The 18,499-nt window shown below is 34.5% G+C and overlaps 1 protein-coding gene across 1 annotated transcript; it reads left to right on the forward strand.

The window, feature by feature from the left end:
* Positions 1-13,675: 13,675 nt before the first annotated feature.
* On the forward strand, positions 13,676-18,499 carry LOC138308509 (C3a anaphylatoxin chemotactic receptor-like). The gene is made up of 2 exons (XM_069249519.1): positions 13,676-14,284; positions 17,046-18,499. The coding sequence occupies exons 1-2, from the start codon at positions 14,166-14,168 to the stop codon at positions 18,247-18,249; spliced, it is 1,323 nt and encodes a 440-aa protein (XP_069105620.1). The 5' UTR covers positions 13,676-14,165; the 3' UTR covers positions 18,250-18,499.

Genomic DNA, 18,499 nt, shown 5'->3' on the forward strand with positions numbered 1-18,499 from the left:
CCAATTATTGTTAAAATAATGAGTATCGTTTATGCTCAGTCGGCGGTGGAGCAATTTTAAATGATTTACGCATAAAATCTCAAGTAACAAACAGACGATACATTTTTTTTACATCAGCATGTTTTTCCAGTTATACACTATGTATTACTGTCACAACGTCCTCGTTTCAAGATGTTTCCATTAATAAAAAAATATATTTCTGTCCAGAGACTGACGAACGAGTTGATGGATGATTGTGTCAGCGAGTAATGATGTCCTGATGTGCATTACTTCGTTAGATGTACATTCCATCTTACAGGCTGTTAATCATAAGCACAGCATTGGTAAAAGATGTGAAGATTGCTCTCATTAAATTACTATTTGAAGGCAAACTATAAGCAAATACCAAACTGAAATATGTTTAAATAGGACATATGAATGTTTCTGGCCTATTATCTCATATTCCATATCCCTTATATTTGTATCCCCTTTAGTTTTTTTTGACTGAAAAAGGCCCTATAGTGGCACTAGAAATGATTTTTGATTTTACTTTGAATTTATTTTGGCCTTTTATTCCGGATTATTAATATACTAGCTTTATACCGTTTTTACCTCATTATGACTTATTTTTAAGCTTAATATTTGTAAAATATGAATAATACATTTTACATTCGGCATGCAATTAATGGCGATATAAATGCGATCTGAGTGACAGATAAATAGAGTAGCGCCCCCCAGTTATCCATTTGTAATAATCCAGACATTTAAAAGATTCATTCATGTATATATGTATTACTACACCAAGTCTAAGCTGCATTTATTGACTCATAATGCATATCACGATTATCATTAGAGTAATGGAAGTCTCTGTGGCAAAATCAAATTACAGCATCATAACAATTCGCAAATTACCGCTAAATCAGATATCATACATTCAGATGGAAATAACTCCATTCAATCGACCAGCGATGCGAAATCTTGGTAGTATAAAGAAAAGTGCGGGAAAGAAAGCCACAGAGGACGAAATCTAAATGTTAATGTCTCTATGGATATGTTGTATTTCATCCTTTACACCGTTCGATAGACACTATGGACAACTCGATCGTCCAGGTATCTGCGGTATGACAAGCCGTTAATAGATATAATCCAATAACGAACCCATCATTGGTACATATAGTGTAGCACATCTGGTAATGTATTGACAAAGGTAAACCTATTACATCATTGGTATATATAGTGTAGCACATCTGGTAATGTATTGACAAAGACTAAAATACTCACTTTAGCTGAGCTGCTAAATATTACATCATTGGTATATATAGTGTAGCACATCTGGTAATGTATTGACAAAGGCTAAAGTACTCACTTTAGCTGAGCTGCTAAATATTACATCATTGACAATGCTTTAGTGTTGTGTCTCGACAAGGGAGCAGAACACAAGATATTTCCAGTTGTTCCAACTCGTATGAATATCAGGCAGTCTTCGGAAATATAACTTAATACATTTCAGAAGCATGCTGAAAATTACTCAGCGATGCCACGATTTAGAAACATTGTGTTGATGACTTTCCATGTTACAAATTACAGAAGCCTTATGACACAAATGATAAAAATAGTTTGCAGTTTGTCTAGTATACTGAATGCAAAACCAAGAAGTTCCTGAAATGGGCGATTATTTACGGATCGCGAGCTGTCAATCAAATCGCACGTAAATATTTTGCATTGTGCATATGCTTTGACGTTTGCTCTGACTAGGAATAAATACACGAGTGTTTGCGAGCACAAGCCTTGGCTACATACTGACCAGCGATCGGTTAATTACAGAAATTCCCCAAACGCCCCGCGGTCATAGGATTGCATTCACCATTCCTCCCTTATAAACAATTTTGCACTAACATCTGCGGGTACAAAAATTTTGACCAGAAGCCGCTATTTGGTTACCATCACAATTGATGTTTTTGAAAGTTTTGCATTTGGCATTCCTCAAAACATTTATATGCCAATTATTGTCAATCTTCCATGTTCATCCTTTATTAAACCAACGGTTGAAAATTGATTTCAGAACCGGTAATTTTGAATAGCATGACCCACTTTCAGCAATATTCAGGGTTCATATACATTTACATTTGAGATCTTCATAGTTGTACTGCATTCAGTATTCCTTAAAACCCCTAATATACCAATATTCACTGAGATAAGAGAGGTAATAGAAACCATATTGACTGATGATTCTGTGCAATAAGGTATATGATCGCACACTTCCAGACCTTGCTAGATATCTAAATGTCAATAAATTCAGTGCAATGTTTTTTATGAAAAATATGTCTGAAAAATTTATGGAAGAAGAAGAAGAAAAGGATGAAGGATTAGAATAAGAAGAACAACAAAAACAAGTAGAAAAGAGGAAAGAAAAACAGCGAAAAGGAAAAAATTAGGATCCCCACTTCGTTTTGGGGACATAAATATTAATCAATGTATTTTCAATACATTTCTAGATCGATATATTGAGTTAAGAATTATATTACCCCTTGTATTTATCGTTGTGTATGAAGGTGTACATGTTTAACTGTTATCTTTCTTCATGCTTACATCATGTTTCTGTACATTTATATCTGTCGTTCAATCCAAAATGTTAGACCTCATATTCCCATTGAAGCTGTAACGAGGGGCGGAATTTTCAGATGCATTAAATAATTATGTAACCTGATAAGTAATACAGTAATAAAGTTAGCATATTTGATGTTATCAAAATCTCGTTTCCACGCCACGGGACGCCCATTTCCGTTTTTAATTGCCGTGAGATGAATTAACGATCAAACATAATGATTGCTACTTGCGAGGTCATCCCATAAAAATACATGATTACAAAATAACCTAGATAATGATATCCATGTTTCCACCCATTTTACGGAGCTTAATTCACGGTCTGGTTGAGAAATGCAAATTCATTCTGTAATTTCGAAAATGATATCCATGTTTCCACCCATTTTACGGAGCTTAATTCACGGTCTGGTTGTGAAATGCAAATTCATTCTGTAATTTCTACTTTGTATGATGCTTAGTTTCATCTGAAGCAGTAGGGAAGTGTCGAAGATATAAAACTAAATCTATTAAACATAACCCTTTCTTTACTCGTTGGTTGTTTATAGTCAAGATTGACGTTACACTCTCTACTATGCCCCTCCTGTCTTTTCTGAAGAAAATTATGGAAAGGGAAATAGCAATTAAGATGAAGAGAATATACTAAAATGATATTATTTTGCCAGCATTTCTCAATCTGGTATGTCTACCGTTGTCGGATTCGGTTAATGTTTGACAACGTTTTTGAAATATCTACTTCTATTTTTTTTATTTAAAAGAACGTAGAATGCTTTTCCTGTATCAAGATATATCATGCAATACTTTATATTATTAATGCAGTATTGTCATCTACAGAAATTACGAAAGCTGCTGTTAATAAATCTTTGTTAATTATAATAAGACTTGCTGTATCTTGCTAATTTCTCACAGAGAAGATGATGCTGACTAGATGGGATGTACGAAGTAAAATATCTTTAAAATGATAACTCTTTACCATTCACGGTCTCATGTTGATTCTGTATACAAAACACAGCTTATCGAAGTGTATAGAAAAACAGACGTGATATTTATAGACAGAGTGTATTGCGTAACAAGGGTAACGAAGATCTTATATTTCTTAACTCAAGTAGAATTTGGCCGACATCTACGTAGTCCCTTGTCGTGTCATGTAGATTTTAAGAAGTGAAGAAAATTTGATATATATTATATAATCTTGAATTGACATAGTGTATGATGTATTGCAGTAAGAAAAGGGTCCGCATTTTAGTTACAATGTAATAACATTGCCGGAGAATCAAAACTTTGACCTTTTCATGGAAATGTTGTAGTTTCTTTATTATACATTCTCAGAAATGATAAAATCGATGCACGTTTACGTAAGTATTTCCTGGAAGTCAGCCGCTCGCGGTGATGTAGCTTTACTGATAGTTTATATTTTGTATCACATTTAAGCGCTATAACCCCAAAGTGTTACACGAATTTCGTCTGCCCTATTATCAGAAAAAAATGTTTCTCAGAACTAGAACCAATCGACCCATTTTATTTGGTTAGGTTGACCGTTCTAATAGTGTTTAAGTAATCCATTTACATATGCCACACCTGGTGATCCGCGTGTCAGCTACAAGTTTGTCGAAAACCCTTTCTTGAGTGTGTTCGGGGTTTCTTTTTTAAATTTTCATCATATACATATTATCAGAACTGAAGTAATCAATGCGAGATGCGCTGACTTCGACTGATCCTTGTTTTACTGTAATTCATATCATTTAATTGTTCCATCATAAAACATACACAAATGTGTGTGTTTAATGTAGTGTCCCTCTGACCATCTGTACAAACTTTTCTGTCTCTAATTCTGAATCTATTAGGCATAATTTTTTTAAAATTTTGACTCTGAAACTTGTGCTGCCGACGGCAATATTATCTGTTTCATTTTTATCATACATTCTGTTTTAGAAATCAATTAGTAGTAAATTTTAAATATTTTTTTTTTCTATCTTAACTTCTAGAATGACATCTGCATTAAAAGACTCAGTGGATCAGGACAGGTATTGCTGATTGACCAATTATCAAGGTGTACCAAGTTAAGATAGTTCAATAAAATACAAGTGCAAGACCCATAGTAATTGTACATACCATCGAAGGAGCTTGTTCTATACTTAAAATACACGGAGTTCTGTCTAGCAGACATTTTATCACTCGTACATTCACCAAGCCATAGATATGAAGCGGGATACTCTTGATATTAGTTTAATGTCCTTTTAACAGCCAGGGTCGTATAAGGACGTGCAAGAACTGTGGAGGAAAGCCGGACTACCCGGAGAAAAACCACCAACCAGCAGTCAGTACCTGGCAACTGCCCAACGTGGGATTCGAACCCGCATCCAAGAGGTGGAGGGCTTGTGGTAATATGTCGCGACATCTTAACCACTATGCAGACGTTTAGTTGTTAACTGACCAACACAGTTTGGTGAAGTGTATGATATCAAAAGATAAAAGTTATTGATGCTTATTAATTTAGATAAATCAATCAGCTTAAAGTGTGTTGGTTGTAATTTCAGTTTGGAACAGATACATTCACAAAATGAGTCTACAGAGATCTGTTATCAAGCCATATGGACATAACATTTTAGTTTATTTTTTTAATGAGGACATCAAATGTTGTGAAAGGATGTTTAATGAAGATATTTCAGTCTAGTGAGGGTATGTTGAATGATGACATTCAAGTTTATAGTGTGATGACTGATTTGATAAGTGTATGTTTACAGTCAAGTAATGACTGATGAGAAGCAAAAGCTACAGTGTGATGAGGGCATACATTTACACTCTGATGACTGATGACTCAGTAGTGATGAGGGCATAATATTATAGCGTGATGACTGCTTAGGGCATAAGTTTCAGGATGATTATTGATGAGGGCACAATTTTACAGTGTATTGACTGATGAGGGCATACGTTTACAGTGTGATGACTGATGAGGTCATAATTTTACAGTGTAATGACTGATGAGGGCATACGTTTATAGTGTGATGATTGATGAGGGCATACGTTTACAGTGTGATGACTGATGAGGGCATAAGTTTACAGTGTGATGACTGATGAGGGCATAAGTTTACAGTGTGATGACTGATGAGGGCATACGTTTACAGTGTACTGACTGATGAGGGCATAAGTTTATAGTGTGGTTACTGCTTAGGGCATAAGTTTATAGTGTGATGACTAATGAGGGCATAACTGTACAGCGTGATGACTGATGTGGGCATACTTTTGCAGTGGAGCTAGACTGATGAGGGCATAACTGTACAGCGTGATGACTGATATCGATGTGAGGCATAATTGTACAATGTGAGGACTGATGAGGGCATAATTTTCAGTGTGATGACTGATTTGGGCATTAGTTTATTGTGCGAGGACCGATGAGGTTATAATTATTTAGAGTGCAATGTATATTTGATGTTTTGTGATTTTGTGAGTGAGGATATACTGTTATAGTGTGGAATGTCAAGTGAAATTAGGCATTATGTCTATTATCAAATAAAACTTTTTTTTAAATGTCGTCCCTACTTTGTCTTAGTATATCACGAAGTTATCCCCGTTGCAGGTAAGAATCAGTTTTGATATCATTATTTTGTGAGCAAACATGCAGATTTTTTTATGAAAAATATGGCATCACATAGACCTAAAACTCCCAAACACATGACATCACAATCAGTACCGATCGAAAAGGGCAGATAAACATGTATAACTCTTTATTATACAATTACGAATTTACTGAAATAATGATAATTACCCTGTCTTGAGTCTCTCTGTCATATTGGATATTATATGGATACAAGTATAAAAAACATTACCACAAGCCCTCCACCTCTGGGATGCGGGTTCGAATCCCATGTGGGGCAGTTACCAGGTACTGACCGCTGGCCGGTGGTTTTTCTCCGGGTACTCCGGCATTCCTCCACCAACAAACCTGGCACGTCCTTACATGACCCTGGCTGTTAATAGGACGTAAACTAAACCAAAAAACAAGTATAAAAATACATGTATTTCATCAAAGGCATAGTCACTTCACTAATCTAATATCTTTTTGATTTATATAAGCTGAATTAAAGTTGACAAAAGAATTTCTATTGATGCAGTTTTGTCTCTATATGTGCCTTTTCCCTCAAATCCATTTATATATATATATATATGGTTTGGTGAAAGGAGTTAACTGTATTTAAGTGTCAAGTAGTTTTACAATTCACATATTACAGAGATAATATGATCAGGCACTAGAAATATAAGCAATAATTAGCTGTTGCTAAGGAAAAAATAGTGTTGCTGTTGCTAAGGAAAAAATAGTGTTGCTAGGGACTTTTTAATGAAAAATAACCCTAAAATTTCACTTTTTACATAATTTATTTATTTTGAGCATACTTAACAAGCTTCCAGCAGTGATTTTTTTTAATGAAGCAAATACATTATTGAAAGAATAGCGAACAGAATTGTCGCTATTTTTCTAGTAAAAATGACCTAATTTCTGGCATCTACTTTTGAAAAGAAGTAATTTTTCTACCCAATTTTATTTTTCCTGTCATTTCTTTAACATCCACTAGTTATCCTCAATAATATAAATTGCATTGCAAATGCACGGATTTTCCATAATCTTTTAATAAAAAGTACACATTTTTCAGCAATTTTTGGAAATCAGGAATATGACTGATTACCGTTACCATAGCAACCATCCTATAATTTTGAATTGTTTATTGATGATTTATTTTAATCAAAATATACTTCATATTATGAATATATATTGTTTTCATACTAATGTCACTTTTATAAATGCTTGAATTTTCCATGCAAATATCCAATCAGTAAAAATGGCCTTCCAAACAACTTTATTTGTTATGGAGTTTGTTTAATAATAATTTCTCTTTTTTCATTTTCCATCTAAAGCTTGATGCTTATTGGCACGGCCTCTTAAATTAATCCCAGTTGTGGTATATATGTTCACAAATAAAGAGCCTAAGGTCATTTGAGTGATTGCATTAATAACTAATACACGAAAAGAAACAATTCCCATCATCTGGTACATCAACTACGCGATGAGTTGGTTGACATATGGTTTGTGAATCGTCAGATTAACATCACCTTTTTGGAATATACATTATCAACTATGTGATGAGGTGGTTGACATGCTGACATTTGTCAGAATAACATCACCCACTTTGGAATAAACATAATCATGATTGACGTTCATTTTCTCCTGCATGGGTGGATCATTTGTTTGATTAATTGACTTCCTATTAACAGCCAGGTTCATGTAAGGACGGCCTCCCATGCCGCGTGTTGCGTGCAGTATTGCCATCCTCTGATGAAGTCAAATCGGGTGATCACCCTTGAAAAAACGGGTGAAAGGGTCAAAACAAGGGTCATGTGCGAAACCACATTTTGTGTTTTTTAACACTTTTTAAAAGCCTTAAATATGCATATATTTTTATTTTTTTCATATTGTAATTCAATAATTTTTATGATATATTTATGTTATAATATAATTTAAATATGATAATTGATAAAAAATATTTTATTAAAAAATCTTTAAAACAATGTTAAATAAAATCCGGATTTTTTGTTTTCCGGTTTCATTATTATCTTTGACTAAACAAAATGGCGGCCATTATGATTGGCTTGCCTGCCTACAGAAACAGGATACCATTCACGTTGACTGTTTTATTCATTCATGTGAGTAAATTTTTGTCTGAGATCACAGGTGTTTGTGCTTTTGAAGAATTTTGAAGAGATAATTTCTAATTTTGAACGGTATTAATTGGCCATGTCTGATTTTGCTAGCTGGGTCTGGCTAAAAACGATCATGGACATCGTGAAGTATGACTGAATAGATTAATTGCTACAATTTCACACATTTTTCAAAGTTTGTGTAAACACAAACATAGCTACCTGCATTATACAAGGGCCTGATATGAGTCTAAAGTCCTGAGATGTAATTAAAATTGCGCTAATGGCTTTATCTGACGAATTATTTGTAAGCTTTTTGACACTTTGGTCCAAGTGCTGAAAAGTGCGCAATACTGTGCGTGTATGTGTGCAAGGTGCGTGTTTTTCGGAGACTGTGATATATTCGTGTGCCTAGCCGGCCGGGGTTCGATCCCCGGCACGGACGTGAAAAGGTTAGGGGTCACCTGCCCGATCACGTGGATTTTCTCCGGGCACTCCGGTTTCCTCCCACACCAAGATCCCTCGCGCGCTTACATCCGGGTCATCAAGAGTGATTTACATAAGTTGTATAACTTGTTTCGTAATCGATGTAAAATAAATAAAGTTTATATTTTTTGTGTCTTCTTGTATAGTGGAACTGTTGCCCTTTTTATAGTGCTATGTCACTGAAGCATGCCGCCAAAAACACCAAGCAACACAACCCATCCGGTCGCATTATACTGACAACGGGAGAAACAGTCGTCCCAGTCCCGTTATGCTGAATGCTATAAACAGGAGCAGAAAGTTCAACCTACCACTTTTATTTAAGGAAAAGATGTTTATTTTGTTGAGGTTATGAGGGTATTATAATAATGGAGCACGTGTAAATTATTTTAACGCCCTACTTAGGCTACCTGCATGGTGGATAAATTTTATTTGTTTGTATTCAGCGCTTCAGCGAAGGATTTTTGACCAATACTACACTAAGAGTGGAAAAACACTGTAAGATCAGATGGGTAAATGTAACGATAAACTGTACTAGGCCTATAATGGGCCAAATAGCTATTTAAGAAAATGGGGAAAATAATCAGATCAGAGTTAATAAAGTTTCAAGTGGGCAATGATGAACGTTTTGGAGATTAACTTGATTTCTAATCACAAACTTGTGTTTGGAAAACATTACTAATGTACTCAAACTTGATTACAAGCTAAATAGCGTACAGCACAAGACTTGGTGTAGCAAACGACATGAATGTCAGACGTTTCGCCAGAAAATTGGCCGTTGTGTCGACATGTCCCAGACGTTTCGCCCCAAAGCTAATTGATATTCTACATCCCAAATTAAGTTTGATTCGAATTTTAGTAATCGATTCATTTTCCTGTTTAAATAATACAAACGTATTCATTGAAATTAACATACTGTTCTATATTTTTGATCAAATTTGATACAAGTCCGAAATGTTTATGTTTTTACTGTTTTAGACTTTCAATTCAATTCAATTATTATGAGGAAATATGGTAGTGTTTCTTAGAACTAAAACGAAATCGATCCACTTAGCTTGGTAAAAGTATAGTTAGGCTGACCATTCATTTCATAGGGAAAACCATTAATCATACTTTGTTACAAAATATTTCATTCTTACGGAGACTTGCACATTTCAGTTCTTGATAATGATTCCAATATTGTTAATACTTAATACCATATATAGAATATCTGATATCAGCATATTTTCCATTGACTAGACGGATGCCTGATCTGATGTTTCCATTTCCTAACAATAGCCCAACTCCTTATGGTAAGTGGTTCTATAAATATATATCGTGTAATTTAATTAGCATGATCACTAATATGTAAATAACCGAGACAGTGCATAGAAGTTGGTGTTATGGGACAACGTTACGTAATTGATATTACCAGCAACAGCCTTGCTATATTTATGTATGCATTTCAAACAGTTCATTGAATTCTTATTTACCAGATCGTAAAGAATTTCATTTCATTGATTTTGACGTGAACTGATCCGTGTAAAGGGACGTAACTCTTTAGCAACATTACTATGACGTGAACCATTTTCTAAATACTTTTTGGTTATTAAGGTGTTTACTGTTAAAAAAACCTAAATAAGATGTTTCCATGAAGTCACAAGTGTTTATTTTTAGTTTTAGTGAAGAATAGTATCATTTTACGATATATCGTATATATCGGCGCAATGACCGGAAATGTAAACAATGTCGGTCGAGTTTTCATGTGTGAGGTGATAGTGACGTCTTTCCATCGTCATTAGGATAATAATATAGAGTCAGTGCACTTATAATGTGACACTAGAAGAAAGACAAACATGAAGCACCAAGATTTAGTTTATCGTGGAACTTTAATTAATAGCAAACTGACTTGTGACTAGCCGGACAGACCAACTTGCAGTCGGGCAGTCGAGCTCATGATTATAAACTTGTCAACTAGACAGCTGCCCTGGAATGTTGACTGAGTGATCATGCTGATAATTTATGACAGTGTGTTTGGTGATAGTTGTGAAAATGAGCCCTGTCTTACATCGATATCACGCAACTGCCTCTAAGTATTAGTACGTAATACTGACTTACACTGTTAAGAATATCTTAGGCTAACACGTTTTTCAAAGTGACAAGATCTTCCAACTGACGGCAGTAAATAAGGTACATTGTAAATGTAAGTATATTTACATTTTTATTACATTATCTATAAACGCAATTATCAAATGCAGTATATTAACAATGTGTAAAACTCTTATTTATTCTATAGCTAAAATATTGTACATGGCACACAGGTGATATTCCCATCAGCCCCTCCACACATACAGTTCAACTTAGAGTACATTTGAGTACATGTTCAATGTGCACACATTCATTTATCAGATTTAGGTCTATAATTTATAAAAGATACTAGGTTAGGGTATTAAAAAAAGAATGAAAAATTGTTCATCTCTTGGTTTTTTTCTGAATTGATATTGTTGAAAAATTTATGAAAGTAACAAATAATATTTCTTTGGCACATGAAAGGCCTACATGTTATACATCTGTACGTATGTATGTATGTTCTCATATTCTTTTCTTTTACAGAATGGCTGCAGGCACATCACAGTATTTGGTTTGGTTTGGACTAGGAATCACTCCAGGAGCAAATTTTTGTTTAACATGTGTGTACAATTAGAGGAAATGAAAATTCTGTGACCAAAAATATTTTCAGATTTGGTACTCTAACAATTAATTTATCATAACGGTGTAAAATTTTCTTGGACATGTGTCATACACATAATGTGAAAGATGCATATATACCTGGTGTATGTTATCAGGTGAAATTATATCATATGAAATAACTAAATCAATAATGCAGTATTGTGTTAGCTAATTTCATGTTGGATATATAGACATGAACTGTATACATGTGTAATATAAGAGGAGCAGACAAATACATGACAAGACATGGGTTCCAATCTTGAATCTCAAATTTATAGATAAACTACTGTACCTAATAACGATCCAAGATATTTTTGACCACTCTGATTAAAATACAGATCCTTATTATCACTACGTTTGATAAAAGGATCTGACAACATCCTATTAGGGGGTCACGTCAAGATGACCTTTGGAAATGGCCAATAATTGGCACTGCAACAATCTTGACTGGGGATGAAATAGTTTTAAAAAAGCTGTCAAAATTATTTTCATGTATGTAGTAATCTCGCACAAAGTGCACATCAAAACTATATGCACATGTATACAGGGACGAAATGGCGTTAGCAATTGACGTAACAATGTGTAGAAAATATATTTGATCTGAAGTACACGTCGTAATATGTCATCCGACCATGACACCTTATGGGATGTTGTCAGATCCTCTATTGAACAGAGTTGTTAAAATATCTGTATTTTAATCAAATTGATCTCGAATACGAACATTTGAAATGACTTAATATATATTTCTTCAGATAAGTTCGATTTCGTGATAATTTCAAAAATATATATATATTATGGTATTACTTTATCGCAGCATTCAATTTTCGCACTGTTATATGTTTAATTAACATGCCCATTTATTTGTTCCGAAATAAAGAATTCGTTTTACAGTCACACTAACAACGTCTTAAATATATCTTTTGAACCATATGGTTTTTTTTAATTTAATGCTTTACATTACATCTCAAATACTAATTGTTTTGATCATGAGCATTTTAGTCTTGAGTATTTAAAGATAATGTTCGACCCTAAATGATCGTAAAATCAAAGTCAAAACCCTAGTGTTTCCTGCTTCCCGGATTTAGTTTTGAGTTTTGAGAAAGCGACTTTAGGTTTCGTCTCCGACCGAGAATGCTATACTCTAAAAGACTCGTTTACTTGGTATAATGTATCTACGTTGGACGTTGTTCTGTGTCCGACGGTTTGTTGTAAGTGAAATAGAAATAAAAGATGGGCAACATTACAAGAAGACAAAACACAACTTCATGTATACGACAGTTTCCTAAAACATGTATGGACTTTCATTCAACGAAGATCACTGTAAATCAATAAAATGCTGGGGTATTGAGACTGAGATGATGTTCCGGATCAATCGTATTATATCGTTACTTTTAAAATCAGAAAAAAATATATTATTTAAAATTATTAACGTCATCTTGACGGTCACATATAATGACTCGGAATATGCACGGTCACATCCGGAAATTTTTTTGTCTTGCCGTACTGCCTGGACCTTTGATCTACTTTAAGAGTTAAATTCATGTTCATGCATAATCAAGTCTGAATAGTAAATAATATCTTAAGAATGACCGCATTTTTATGATATACATTAATTCAAAATACTTATGGACCTGAACTGTGGATTGTACATTTAGTAATACTTAGATAAAGTGCCTGTTATAACGATACATCCATATTTATCTATTGGTTAGATGAAACAAGAAATCTTCAATTCAGAGAATGAGTGGCAGCACAGAAAAGATGGTCTACCTGTCGGTATTTTTAAAAGGTTCAATATATGTTAATTTGCATATCTTACTTTATTATTGATTATATTTATAGATGTAATAAACACTCGATATAAAGAGAGTGGGACGACTGGTTCACTAGTAGTCAGTATAAAGTGACAAGGTCGGATGTGTTGTTTGGTGTTTTTGATGGTATGTTTCAGTGATATCGCACTATAAAAAGGGAAAGTGTCCGTCTGTTATAAAAAATAATTTAAAAAAAACGAACAGAGATCAAAACACGAATAATATACTATTACTATTCGTATCCTATTATGTAATCGTGTTCGTTTTGTATGTCTTAATAAAGGGACAGATCGCCTCAAAAATTTGAAAGGTTTTTTTTTGTCCACACTCAACACAATGCATATAGGGGAAGTCGTTCTTAGCTCATAACAGAAAGTCAATGCGAATCAGCAAACATACCAATTATGGTTTGTTTGTAGTATGCAGTAGCCGTTGTTGGTTGGTTGGTTTGGATGTCTAAATAAAGATTAAGGATTACTCTTCACTAGAGACTTTATTTCACGGACTTGCGAACGCCTACGGGCAGAGACGTAATAAGGACAACAATGACCCACAGTAGACCTAACGTGTAAAGACAGATGTAAACTTCTGTACAGAAACATTTCCATGATATTCTCATTTCCCCTAGTGTCTATAAACGGGCACAACAGTCAGAGTTACATGTACGTTAAGGCAATATGGACGGTTTCGTTAGTCAAATTGAGATCTATTGATTAACATATTAGTCCCGTAAGCATCATTATATTACATATGTTCGTGGATGGACATTCCTAATGCTGGCGTTATTATTGAAATATAATTATCATAATGGCGTCATCACGTTTGTGGGACTAACTACTATGATTGTGACCCGGTAGGTATGGGTTACGCCACACCATTATTTAGTGTATGCCGCTAAGGCCATATGATAGTCTGGGTTATGTACCAGTAAACAGCAGAGGAAATGTAAGCGTGCAGGGACCCACTTCATCGGGAACAGATATTACTTACTTGGTCTTCATAAACAGGCAAGTACTTTGTAACACAACGAAACGTAATATTTTATATCTCGTGATGAATATACTTTTGATGAACAATGATAATCACCCAAAGTTTTGCTATTTGAAATTGTGTAGATGCAGAGTAGATGCATTTAAGTAGGTTTATACAAATCTAATCTAGGTTAAGACATAAATAATTCAAAGATGTTAATATTTGCATATAATATGATTATATGAGTTGTACGTCATACAAATAATTCGCCATGATGTTGAGTGACATACGAATGAATTGTTTGTGCTACATGTACGTAAATAACGAGATAAATTTATGACTTATTAAATATCATTATGACTTTTTCTGAAAGTTTTAGTGCTGCGTCAGAACTTGCTTTTTTTGTTATTTATTTCAAGTTTGTTTCATGTAATGATGTATTCATATGCACGCATACATATATCTGTACGACAACTTGACCATTTGACCACAGCACTCGAAAAACTGAGTATGGGTGTCAGCGGTATATCGGTGTTGTCTACCATTGTAAAGTTTATACTAGGCCAGGTTTAAGAGATTGTAATTCATTGCAGCATACGGCGAAAATATCCCACCACTCACTTTATATTGATAAACCAGTCGTCCCACTCTCTTTACACTAAATACTAAATATGATCTGGTACATTGTACGCTGGTTGGGATTTCGGGGTCGCATGGTGGATTGCTAAGGTGAACTATCATGTTAACCCGTACCAGGTCAGATGGTCGGTGGGATTATTAAAAATAATGTACTGCTATAACAGCCGTGTCTCGGACAAAACTGGTTACAGGTAAAAACTTAAGGCTATCTTATTTTATGATCTCTAGATCCCATATAGGACATAGTATAGTTATAGTGTTCTGACCTATAATGGTAACGATGAATAAATCAATATAAATTTGAAGTGTACAGTCTATTTCTACTGTCAAGGAAAACTTCCTGCTCACATTGTAACACTTATTAGAGTGTTTGTTAAGTTGTCATGAAATTCCTAAAAAAGGCAAATCTTCGAAAAATATGAAATATTTCTATAAATAAAGGCCTTATTCAATCGTGTCCATGCACTGACTCAAATAGTTATATACCCCTAAAGTACAATTAGCGGTCTGGTAAGAGGCTTACTGAAGTGTGATTTTCCGGTGTTTACATGTTATCAAGTTGATATTTTGTGTGCATCTCTTTTTAGTAGATGTGTATGTTGTTTGTGTTCCTTTATGGGCTGGTATAATGTAAGGCTTAGTAGCCCCTACAATTATATAACACAGCATGAAATATTCAGGCCAGTTTCTTTTGAGTTCAAGTTGCTTTTGGAAAAACGTCAATTCATGGTCAATGTTTTGACCTGATATTAATTAAAAATGATCTGAATTTCACATGAACATTTAAAAAAAAAGTTTATTCATATGAAATTGACATCATTTCAGGTCATATTAACAAGAAGATATTTTATACGTCGCTTTCTTGGAATTAGAAACAAATGTAATAGTTTGATATTAGACATATTTAATAAAAAAAGTTATTAACTTTCCGTCTTCGACGTCTACACACCAAAAAGGTTCTGAGTTCAACAGAAATTTATAATTATAAGTTCAATATCCACAGTGTTTGAATATGCATACCGCGCCATTTTTATCACCTTATAGAGACGAAGATCAGTGAGGTTATGTGGTTTTGGTAGATCATTCATCAATCATATTTGTTGTCATAGCTCGAATTCGTCTCCATATCATATTCTCAGCAGTTCACAACATTTTTAAATTTCAATGTTCTCCTTATTCACGTCGCATAAGCAGTTGATTCTTAGCCAGAGAGCTTTCACTGAAAAGCTCGCTCCATTGCGGGAAACAACATTTATTTCCAGACATGCGAAAATAGTCATTCTAAGCGTTGGAGGCGGTAACTTATGACTTTCGTTTGGATCGTATACAAGTTTAAAATAAACTTTTATATATTTATATTTTTGGATCTCATAATTTTCCAGAATGGAAAGATAAATTATTTCTCTTTAATGTAAGATATCCGTCAATGTTGTATAGAACCAATTTATTAAAATAATCACGGTTTTAAAAAAAAATAGGTCCGTTTTTTTCGACCGCCGAGTTCATACCCTTGATACTATAATATATATATGTATACTATTGGTTAAAAATTTTCGTGCCAGGTCCCTGTGTTTATATGTACCCATATCCATAGGATAGGAGTTTTGTTTCATACTATGAACGGCATTTGTGCAACACCAACCATATACAATACTGTCTCATTAATATATGTAATCGGTGGAGCTTCTACTGTAAACTAATTTTCACGGCAACCTAATATTATTTTCAACAATTTTACCGCGAAAAAAATTCGCTTTTTACATGTAAAATGCTTCCTTCCATTATTTAGAGTGAAATTTAAGGTTTCATGATAAAAATGTATGTAGTATTTATCACCCGAGTGAAAATATCAGTTTTGATATTTTTTTCACTCAATATTGACCAATCCATTCGCGAAATATACTAAAATAATTTTCCCGCGAAAAAGTTGTGTTTGCAGTATAAGTTATATAAACAGAACTATATAAATGGAAAGGGTTCCACTCTCGCAAGGAGACACACGCGAATATACCGCAGCCACTCCAAACCTACGGGCAGTCACACGCCGCTACATATTGCTCATATGATACATTTATATTACCCCTGGACATTTGAACCTGATAAACCAAAAAACGATTTCAAAGCATTCTATTTGTCTGTTTTGTTTTTGTTTTGCAGGTTATTTGAAGGGATGCAGAATACAACGTTATCAAACGTGTACAGTACTACAACTGAGGTATCCTCATCAAATAGTACAAACAATTTATCTGAGTATGTCTCCGGGATAGAAACCGTTATATCATCTGGCCCAATATTGGACAAATACAACGATGGGTATTTTTCGTTGTATCTCCTTCCGTCATTTATTTACGCATGCGTACTACTTTCTGTTGGAATTCCAGGAAACGGTTTGGTTGTCTATGTGTACGGCTTCAAAAGCAAACGTACAGTTGCCCAGACTTTTATTCTCACATTAGCCGTGATCGATCTGGCAAACTGTTCCCTATCGATATCAACAGAGCTATTCCTGTTGAGGAATTTCTGGAGATTTGACCATCCAGAAATATGCAAGCTTAGCCGTTTTGTGACGTCATTTTGTAATCATTCCACTACGGTCGTATTGCTCAGCATAGCCATTGATAGATATAGGAAAATTCGATATCCGCTTAAGAATAAGGGAATGGCATTGACAACTGCATATAAAATTGTTTGCTTCGCAGTTATATTCGGGTGTATAACTGGAATTCCGTTTGGAGTATTTTATGGTACAAAAACAGTGCCACTCAAAGCCGTTGTGACGGGTACGCAAAAAAAGGTGATTCATGGGAAAACGTGTTTACCTGCGGACGGGGTGGATGTTATTACGCAAGAGATCATATTAATAGTTCTATCGGTCGGGCATGTCCTGAGTGACGTCATTTTAGTGGTACTGTATTCGTGCGCTGGAAAAGCGGTTGTGATCAGTCACCATTCCTTTCGTCATGCTGAAAACAGAGCAGGGAAGACACAGTCAGAAAAGAGGCAGAGCTATGAACTTGGAAGACGAAACACTTTCCGACAGGACAGCACGTCGTCTGCTCAGTATAATGCAACTAGAACCAACACTATGCTTTTTCTTGTCACTCTTGTTTTCATAGTATCATTCGTGCCTTATCTAATATTGGCGTTTCTGCGAACATTTCAGATCAATGCACCAACACCCACAGCATTAGAAAGGGCATTACAACATCTATTCCTGCGGAGTTACTTTCTAAACAGTGCTATCAATCCCATTCTATATTGTTTTGTGAGCAAACCTTTTCGCGAGGAAGCTATCACAGGGGTACGACGTCTATTGTTTTCCAGGAGCAAAACGTCATATAGCCCGAGACAATCTTATTAAAATATTGATGCTTTTTGTCATTATGGAATTTTCCTGATACTGTATATATCAAATAATTTGACAATGATGTGGGAACTTTGACATTGCATCAAATGCAATGTTATAAATCGTACGGATGTTTTTAGGTAAAGATACATGGAATTAACAGATCGACTAGCAACATTCTGTGATAAACTTTGCATTGGGATACGTGTACTGTTCTGAAAAATATGAAATTTTATATGATAAAATAAAATGCGAAGTAAATTTT

This window comes from Argopecten irradians, chromosome 15 (genome assembly GCF_041381155.1).
Source record: "Argopecten irradians isolate NY chromosome 15, Ai_NY, whole genome shotgun sequence".
NCBI lineage: Eukaryota > Metazoa > Mollusca > Bivalvia > Pectinida > Pectinidae > Argopecten > Argopecten irradians.

Bases quoted from the DNA above. Each gene is read 5' to 3' on its own strand.
- LOC138308509 (XM_069249519.1), top strand. From the start codon at position 14,166: ATGCCGCTAAGGCCATATGATAGTCTGGGTTATGTACCAGTAAACAGC. The intron at 14,285-17,045 runs GCAAGTACTTTG...TTTGTTTTGCAG, and splicing joins TACTTGGTCTTCATAAACAG to GTTATTTGAAGGGATGCAGA.